General features: G+C 37.7%; 1 protein-coding gene across 3 annotated transcripts; it reads right to left on the bottom strand.

Annotated features, from left to right (window-relative positions):
- Nucleotides 1-5,178: 5,178 nt before the first annotated feature.
- Nucleotides 5,179-8,965, bottom strand: LOC311303751 (uncharacterized protein). Of its 3 annotated transcripts, none has more exons than XR_014629823.1 (4): nt 8,948-8,965; nt 7,619-7,759; nt 5,561-5,844; nt 5,179-5,486 (listed from the first exon to the last, which is right to left on the bottom strand). XR_014629823.1 is itself a non-coding variant. In XM_084430383.1 (4 exons), exons 2-4 carry the CDS (start codon nt 7,664-7,666, stop codon nt 5,296-5,298), a joined length of 417 nt encoding a protein of 138 aa, XP_084286509.1. In that variant the 5' UTR covers nt 7,667-7,759; nt 8,948-8,965; the 3' UTR covers nt 5,193-5,295. The 3 variants fall into 3 exon arrangements, 1 of the variants encoding a protein (XP_084286509.1); XR_014629824.1 differs by having other exon boundaries at nt 5,185-5,486; nt 7,421-7,759; XM_084430383.1 differs by having other exon boundaries at nt 5,193-5,380.
- Nucleotides 8,966-9,553: the final 588 nt, after the last annotated feature.

The following is a 9,553-nucleotide window of genomic DNA, read 5'->3' on the forward strand; positions in this document are numbered from 1 at the left end:
TAGTTTAAAGTATTTTCCATGCAGGAAGAATAGTTTGAATGAAACATGTACAGTATAAAATATTTAGTGTGTCAACATCTATGTCTCTTTATCTTTAGCAGAATTAAGGCCCATTCAGTGGCCCAGTAGTGCACAACACAACGCAATTTAAAAAGCAAACATAAGTTCACAACACAACGAAATTAAGCCACAACACAACAAAATAAATCCAAAACAACAGAAATGAGCCACAAGTTACAATGGAAAATGTTCAACACAACGAAATAAAGCCGCAACACAACGGAAATGCTCCCGATCACTAGAGGGCTCTCGGAGCACGATAAAGTTAGTTTTCCTTGCTACTGTTCTATAGAGTCAGCAGTCTAAAAAGTATATCAACACCATGATTAGTTTTAACAGTATGTAGCTAACCATTATATATCGAAATGTATTAATCACCTACGTGCATTATAGCTGCACATTCTCTAGAATGCTTTGACGCGCTACCACAGCGCATGATCCTCTAAGTTGTTAAAACGTATAATTTGTATTAATTAAAATTACTTTTAACATTCAAAAACAGACATGTTCAAAATCCAAATCTTGATTGTATTAGTAGACTGACTTACTACAGGTGACTTTTTTCCAATACTTCATGTATTTACTGTAAACAATTATTTTTTAAACGTTTTTTTTTTTTTTTGTGTGTGTTTCAAAGGTTCTAGTTCTTAACCAAACGGACTTACAACAGGTGAAATTGTGCCAATAGCTCCCTGTATGCAAAGTACACAATTCGTTTTTTTTTATAAAAACATTAGGCCTACTGTAATTCACCCACTGTAATGTCCCAAAGCTTGTGGTAGGTTCCTAGTGAGCGGGCTGACTTATTACAGGTGGAATTGTGCCAATACCTTCATGTAATTCTGCAATTCACCAAATGTTTTTTTTTTTTTTTTTTTATCAAATTATATTATAATAATTTATACGTTTTAACACTTGGTGGAATTGGTGGAAGCGCGTCAAAGCATTCTCGAGTATAAATACGCAGCTATAATTCATGTAGGTGATTTTGAGGTAATATTTTATGTCGATATACAATGGTTACATACTGTTAACAGAGGTGGACAAAGTACACAACTTCTTTACTTGAGTGAAAGTACAGATACTACTGGTAAAATATTACTCTGTTACAAGTAAAAGTTGTAAAGACCGATTTTTACTTAAGTAAAAGTACAGAAGTACTCGTTTTTAAAAGTACTTAAAGGGATAGTTCACCCAAAAATGAAAATTCTATCATTGTTTACTCACCCTCAAGTTGTTCCAAACCTGTACGAGTTTCTTTGTTCTGCTGAACACAAATATTTGGAAGAATGTTTGTAACCAAACAGATCTCGGTCCCCATTGACTACCATAGTATATATTTTTCCTACTATGGAAGTCAATGGGGACCGAGATCTGTTGATTACAAACATTCTTCCAAATATATTTCTTTGTGTTCAGCAGAACAAAGAAACTCATACAGGTTTGGAACAACTTGAGGGTGAGTAAATGATGACAGAATTTTCATTTTTGGGTGAACTATCCCTTTAAGTATTATAAGTAAAAAGTAAATGCATTGCTTTTATTATTGTTGCATTGTTGTATGTAATGTTGTATGTAATACTTACAGTACCTTATGCTTCTGAATCTATACCTGCCTACCTACCCCTCATACCAATTTAAAATGTATTTCTAGAACACAGTTCCAGTAGTGGGACTGAATATGAATGTGATTGAATAAGTGCACTCAATAACGTCCACAATGGTTTCGGACACCCAAATGGCTGTTCCCTCAAATAGTGGCCTATTTAAAGTTTTTTGGCTTTTAGTATGAATATGTTAGTCTTACTGTTATCTAAAAGCTAGTGTGCTCCAAAACAATGACACAATTCACATTTAGAAGACCAAACCCAACATTGAAAATGAAAATCAGGTTGATGTCAGAATCCAACGTCAGATTGACGTTAATCTCCAACGTTGGACAGACGTTGTATTGTGGTTGAAAATGAAAATCGGGTTGACGTCAGAAACCAACATCAGTCGGGTTCTGATGTCAACACGATTTCATTTCCAACCAAAATCCAACGTCAAACCGACATCGGGTTCTGACGTCATTACTCATAACCCGACGTAGGGTTCTGACGTCAACCCGACTTTCATTTCCAACCAAAATGCAACCCCTGCAACCAAAATCATACCCTGACTGATGTTACTTTCTACTGAAGGACCTTGACAGAAATGTAGTGGAGTAAAAAGGAAGATATTTGTCTTTTAAATGTTGTGAAGTTAAAGTAAAAGTTTCCAGAAAACATAATACTCAAGTAAAGTACAGATACTCAAAAAGTGTACTTAAGTACAGTACTTAAGTAAATGTACTTAGTTCCTGTCCACCTCTGACTGTTAAAACTAATTATGGTATTGATATATTAAGACTGCTGACTCTATAGAACAATGGCAATGACAACTTTATCGCGCTCCGAGAGACCTCTAGTGGTCGGGAGCATTTCCATTTCACAAAATTAATCCACAAAACAACACAATGAATCCACAACACAACGGAAATGAGCCACAACACAACGGAAATGAGCCACAACACAACGGAAAAGGTACAATGTTGCGTTGTACCTCATTTCCGTTGTGTTGTGGCTCATTTCCGTTGTGTTGTGGATTCATTGTGTTGTGTTGTGAACTCATTGTGTTGTGTTGTGAACTTATGTTTGCATTTTAAATTGTGTTGTGTTGTGCACTACTGGGCCACACGTAAAACAAAAAGTGTGAGGACCTCAAAAGCAACATAGTTTCCTAATCTGAGCGGGCAAAATATAATTAAAGAGTTAAAAAGAATAAATCAAACATTCGCTCACTTTTAATGATGCTCAGATATCATTAAAACCTTTTCCATTTATGGTGTCAGATGAAATAACGAGGTAATACATATGTGAAAATGTATTTCATTTAATCTTCTTGTGTTGCGTAAAAGGAAAGACAGTAACTCGCAAAGACCTTCACCCGTATTATTGGAAAACCGCCATTGGACCGATGAACGGGCTTACTGCAGCAAGGGGTTGAAAAACCACAGGCGGCAGCTCACCGCACGCTTGCGATTGGATAATGAAGAGGAGGAATGCTCTTTTTGTGAATGTGTTTGTTTTTTATTTGGTTCGCTATAACAGTGGAGCGAGGCCTGGGCGCGTATACCACAGTGGGCTGAAAAGCCATTTGTCTGTGCAGGTGCACAGACGTGAACCAGTCAGGCTTTCAGAGTTTCCCCATAAGCGTCAGAAACTGACGCAATGCAAGTTAACCGCATCGAAAGGGAACTGCAACGCGCACTTGGAATTAACAGAACAATTTTGTCCTCTGGTGTGGATGCTAATATATTTGTTATAGTTATCTTCATAGTTATCGTTCTTGGTGTGAACAGGTCTAGTAACATTAATAACAGAGGAACCATTCTTTGTGCATTGCTAGTTGGTTAATTGGATGAGTTTCTTGGATAACCTGACATAACCATCCAGTAGGGTATACTTACCTCAGTCCCAGCAAAAAAGTATACTGGTTACATTTTCCGAGGAACAAATCCAGATTTATGTTTGGTACACCATATTAGCTTTATATTTGTATGATATATTTTTATTAGTCTTTGTTTAGAGTTCAGTTCAAATGGAGATTACATTTAATTTTGATATATGCCAAGCAAAATTGCAACTGAACTTGACAGCCCATGATCATCATGGATATTGTTTTATGGAAAAGAGCAGCCTTGTCATTTTAAAAATAACTTCTTCCGTGTCCCAGAGGGGAAAACCTAATTTGAAGTGGCATGAGAGTGGGTTTATGTCTGGATCATTTCCAGCTTAAAGCAAACAATCTGCATGTGCTCCTTCAGTTTGAATGGCAATGACTCCATTCTTATATAATAAACGGAAATCTCGAAAGACTCCAGGAACAAATGCAAAAGACTTTGATCAGATTATTTGCTACCTTCTCTCTTTCATAATTGCCCCGTGTTTTATCATTATTACTATAATCATGCAAATGGAACAGCGCAGGGCATCTATTGCATAAGAGGGGGCCACAGGTGGAGAGGCTCTCTGTGATGAGAGACCAGATGGAGGAGTTTCACACCTTTGACTCTCTCTCTCTCTCATTGTGAGCAGAAATAAATAAATAAATAAACAAAAATCCTGTGAGCTCAACTTGGCAATGTGCACTGCTGTTACATCCATAGCCATTTTTATTTTTTATTTTTTTTAATTTTTTTTTCAGTAGGAGAGGTCAAAGCCAGAAAATGCCCCTTTATGTAGGAGGGTTGGCAGCACAATATATTCTCAACTTCTATCTTGTCTGTACATGCATGTTTGTGTTTGCATGCGCTCACAAGTTCTAAGCACTGCATTCACTACACACTGCATCTCTGGAGCCTAAAAGAAAATAAACCAACTAATACGAATAATGCCACACATATACACTACAGGTCAAACATTTATGTTTTTGAAAGAAGTATCTTATGCTCACCAATGCTGCATTCATTTATGCATTCAAAAACACAGTAAGAACGGTATTATTGTGAAATATAATTACAATTTAAAAACTTTTCTTTAATATATTTTAAAAATGTAGTTTATTCCTGTAGGCAAATCTAAATTTTCAGCAACATTACTCCAGTCTTCAGTGTCACATTATCCTTCAGAAATCCATGTATGCTGATTCACTACTCAATTATTATCGGTTCTTAGTGGTGCTGAATTATTAATAATTATTATCAATGTTGAAAGAGGATTATGTGATGAATAGAACATTAAAAACAACATTTATTTGAAATAGCAATATTTAGTTCTGTCACTTTTTTCTGTCACTTTTATTCTTGTTTGTTTGTTAACTGTTTTTAAACTGTTCTCAACATGATGATGATAAAAAAATGCTTCTTGGGTGCAAATCAGCCAATTAGAATGATTTATAAAGGGTCATGTGACACTGAAGACTGGCATAATGATGCTGAAAATGTAGCTTTACCATCACAATAATAAATTACATTTCGACATATTCAAAGAGAAAACTGTGTTTTATTGTACAGCATTTTTACTGTATTTTTGATCAAATAAATGCAGTCTTTGTGAGCATAACTTTTTTCCAAAACAGTAAAAAAAAAATCTTTTTACCAGTAGGGTAAACATGTTTATTTAAATTATTCATAGAGGATGGTTATATGACACTTTCTCCTACTGTAAAATGTATTTGTGCATACTGTAAAAAAAGAAAGGAAAATAAATGTGTTCATTCTACCATTCCAATCACACAAGCCTCTGGGAGACTCTGCTTTTCCGAGGGCGCTGCATGAACTAAGACACCGAGGGTGAATCTATGAGCACAAAGTGACATATGAGTCCAGCAGCAGTCAGTGAAACCCTGGAAGACCTTCAGTGACCCTTGACCAAGGACCTCAGAATAATAACCTGTCAATACGGCTAAAGAAAGGTTGCAGTGTCAAACATGAGGCTAAACAAAAGAAGGACGGGCCACAATGGAAGAGAGGTCTCACCGTGCATCTCTCTCTGCCATTCTGTTTGTGTCTCTGCTTGGTGCTCTGGGGGTCCAGTCAGTTCCAGAATGGTCCCAAGGCTCAGTCATATAAGATTGTAATGTGTGAAGAAGGTGGCCGGAAGGCGTTCTCTCAGTCACAGCTGTCTGGCCCGCTTTCGGTGATGGCAGGCGACAAAATGAAAAGCTCTCAATTCCATAGCTTTCGTGCAGCAGAGTCCATGGCTCTCTCCTGCTGTTTGCAGAGGACTTCTCCTGATGGAAATCAACTGCATGCCTGGGCCACTGCAATGTAATAAATATAATTTCATATAGTGAGTTCCCTGGAATGAAGGTCAACTTAATAATCATGTTTCCTCAGTTCCTGGGGATGAAGCGTTCGATTTTCATATATTGCTTGATAGTGTACCTAATATCATCATGGTCTACCGCAACTGCTAAAAATCAACACAAATTAAATAAAAACAGACTGTATGATTTCAGGACATTTTTGTGGTCATTCCACCTTTTGAATCTATAGAAATATTGTGTCTCCAAGTTTTGTGCAAACTCAAAAAATGCATATAAAAGTGATTCATATAAAATATTTGATCATTTAGTCCAATTGAACAAATGCACAAACGAATACAAACAAATGACTCATGAGAAAGTTATTTTTAGTAAAAACAAAAACAAAACCATAAGCACCATAATCACTCTTATAAGCTTTTTAATTAATTTCTCAAAAAAAGGTTATCAGTTTACTCTAACCCTAACCCAATTTGAAGACTGCATTTATTTGACTGCAATTAATTTTTAAAATAAGTGTTTTCTGATTTAATATGTTTTAAAATGTAATTCCTGTGATGCAAAGCTTAATTTTCAGCAACATTACTCCAGTCTTCAGTGTCACATGATCCTTCAGAAATCACTCTAACATGCTTATTTGCCGCTCAAGAAACTTTTTATTTTATTTTATTTTATTTTTATGTTAATCAATGTTTAAAGAAAATGCTATATGTATTTGTGGAAATTGTGGTATTTTTTTTTTTTTTTTTTTGGGGGGGGGGGGGATTCTTGGATGAATAGATAGTTCAACTGAGCAGTATTTATTTGAAATAGATTTTTTGGTAACATTACAAATGTATTTATTTTACATCAAAATAATGCACCCGTGCTGAATAAAAGTATTAATTTCTCAAAAAGAAAAAATCCTAACCCCAAACTTTTAAACAGTAGTGCATGAAAGCAAAATTGACAATTGAATTAAAATATACAACCCGATCTCACGGCAATTCGTACAGATTTTACGAGGTGGCTAATTCGTACGAATTCATATGACCTCACTCGTACGATTTTTGCTAAATCATACATATTTTACGAGTTGCCCAATTCGTATGAATTCGTACGAATGACCTACCCCTGACCCCACCCCTACACTTACCCATCACTGGGGTCAAATCGTACAAATTCGTGCGAATTAACCACCTTTTACTCACTCGTACAAATTTGTACGAATTGGTAGTGAGATGGCTTTGAAATATCCCCAAATTAATTAGGATAGACAAATGAAGAACTTATGAATCAGAATTGAATCAGGAAATCTTTTCTGATGTCCATCATATTGTACATGTGAGCACATCTAAATGCAGTGCATTGAGAAAACTTGACATTCAGTGTTTGTAAATGCAAATAAAAGCAAAGAAATATCCACAAACTTGTTTCTGGCATGTATTGTCCTTACAATACCTTGCCCTATAGCTTTACCACTGGGCTGAACATTATGCAGCTTGGATTTGTTATAAGTCCCTCCACTCCCAGGATTAATATCATGCTTCCCTAGGAACTGCTCCCCGATCAGTGCCGGTTACATGCCACTAACCAGAATTTACCACCGCGGCCAGCAACCATGATTCAGGCCTTTGGCGGAAAGCTTCGTTCTTGGCTCCCTCTCTCCTCAGTGGTGTCCGCACCTGAGCTCAAAGCTCAGATGATGGATGGACGGAACACAGATATCAGCCTTGTCATCTATTGATGGCTTTTAAAGTACCCGAAAGGGAAGTCAGGCTGTAGGCCTCACCTCCACCTCAGCGAGAGACGGCTCACCAGCCCCGATAGCTGCCGACATCCATCATCTTTCTCACGCCTCGTGTGCCCTCATCATGTGAGTAATGAGACGCGGCTTGGAGAATCTTAATAGATCTGCAATCTCCTAACTCTTCTGAAATACAAAAAAAAAAAAAAAAAAAACATACTGATACTGAGATACTGGCTTGTTCTTTCAGGGTATCCTTGCCCACAGTAATTGAGCAGATTAATTGTCATAAAAGATGCATCAGTCAAAGCGCAAGCACAACCTTTTAGCTGGAGCCTCTCTACAAGGTCAGCTAGTGTCACTGCTATGAATCAATGGTCCAGGTATGTGCCATAGTCTCCCATCAAAGCAGTGCATGTAATAAATGTACTGCTGGCTCTAAACGTGTTCCTTAAGGGCCATGTGTCCACTGACTTGCACACCTCTATGGGACCTATCATACACCCGTCGCAATGCAGCACCAGTGTTTGTTTTAGCCCGACGCAGTTTCATGTCCTGCGCCACGTTGTTTAAATAGCAAATGCATTCGCGCCCATTTGTGCACCCACGGGTGTGCTGGTCTGAAAAGAGGTGTGCTCAAGCACATTGCTGGTGCGTTGCTATTTTGAGGCAACAGAAATAGACTGCGCCATTGACCAACTAAAACCTGGTCTAAAGTCAATGGCACAGTATTTTTTTGTTCTTTAAAGGGCGCATTAGTAATGTGCGCCTATACACGGGTCCACAACGCGTGTACACTCTGCTTATTACACACACAGGGACGCGCAGCAGCACACAAACTAGCCAAATATTAAAAAGAAAAGGATTACAATGTAAGAGATTATTATTGTGTACATAAAGATGTGGGGGAATCCGGCTTGTCCCGTAGATGGTCTGCTTGCGCTTTAACCTCGTGCACAAGTGGATATGTTTGCTCTCTGGAGAAGCGTTCAGTTTTCCCACTTGCAAATTCCGCCATGGCGCGAGCGCAACTGGGTTTTAAAGGGAACAGGAGGTGAGACTCTGATTGGTTTACTGCACGTTACTCCCAAAACACACCCATTACTCATTAAGAGAATAGGGACAACCCTTTTAGACCATGTGCGCCAAACATTTGTCCCATCATTAAACTAGCAAAAGTGGATTCAGAGACACCCTAAGTCGTTCAAATAGGGCCCCAGATCTCACAGTTTTTTTTTCCCCTCTACATCCTTGTTGTTATGTGTCGGTGCTATCAATATCGCACAACAAGGGAGCTAGCTCAAATAACAATCTTTACTCACAAACACTCAGGAAAATACAATCAAATGAAGGTGAAATAGCATAACCACATACCATAGACAAACAGGGAGCACAGAACTGAGTAAGCTGAGGGCTTAAATACACACAGAGATCGTTAACGTAACACACAACACCTGGGTAACTTAATTAATGACTATGGCAACAGACAAGGCAAGGAGAAACTGGCAAACGGAAAACAATGGGGACTGAACCAAAACTCAAAAGTTATCTAGACACCTGCATAATCCTGACACTTGTGATGCCCCATACCTCACACCTGTTGAAATGAATGGATATATTTTTCTCTAAAATACTGAAATGCACCTGTAGAGGTAGATTGTTTATACATGTGTCTTTTATTTCTCTAAAATAAACATTCCACATTGTTGCTTGATTTTTTTGGTTAAGCTGTGCTTCCCCGGTAGTCTTAAAGCAATCACCATTGTACTCCAGTATACAGAATAAACTCAAAGCAGCATATGTTTTGAAGATAAAGCCTGGGGCTTATCTTGCTCTCTTTCCCACTGAGAGCAACTTGAGGGTAAATCTTGTGCAATCTTGTGATGTTCTTCAGCAGTAATGGTGATGTAATTTACGTTATATTTTTGCTCACACTTGCTTTGTGCTATTTACGCTTGGGTTAGCTATTTAGAGACACGG

Source organism: Rutilus rutilus (genome assembly GCF_951802725.1).
Source record: "Rutilus rutilus genome assembly, chromosome: 14".
Lineage (NCBI taxonomy): Eukaryota > Metazoa > Chordata > Actinopteri > Cypriniformes > Leuciscidae > Rutilus > Rutilus rutilus.

Coding starts and splice junctions, on each gene's coding strand:
- LOC311303751 (XM_084430383.1), bottom strand. CDS start 7,666: ATGTCGGCAGCTATCGGGGCTGGTGAGCCGTCTCTCGCTGAGGTGGAG. Junction 5,845..7,618: donor CGTCTCTCGCTGAGGTGGAG/GTGAGGCCTACA, acceptor ATTACATTGCAG/TGGCCCAGGCATGCAGTTGA. Junction 5,381..5,560: donor ATGGCAGAGAGAGATGCACG/GTGAGACCTCTC, acceptor TTGTGCTCATAG/ATTCACCCTCGGTGTCTTAG.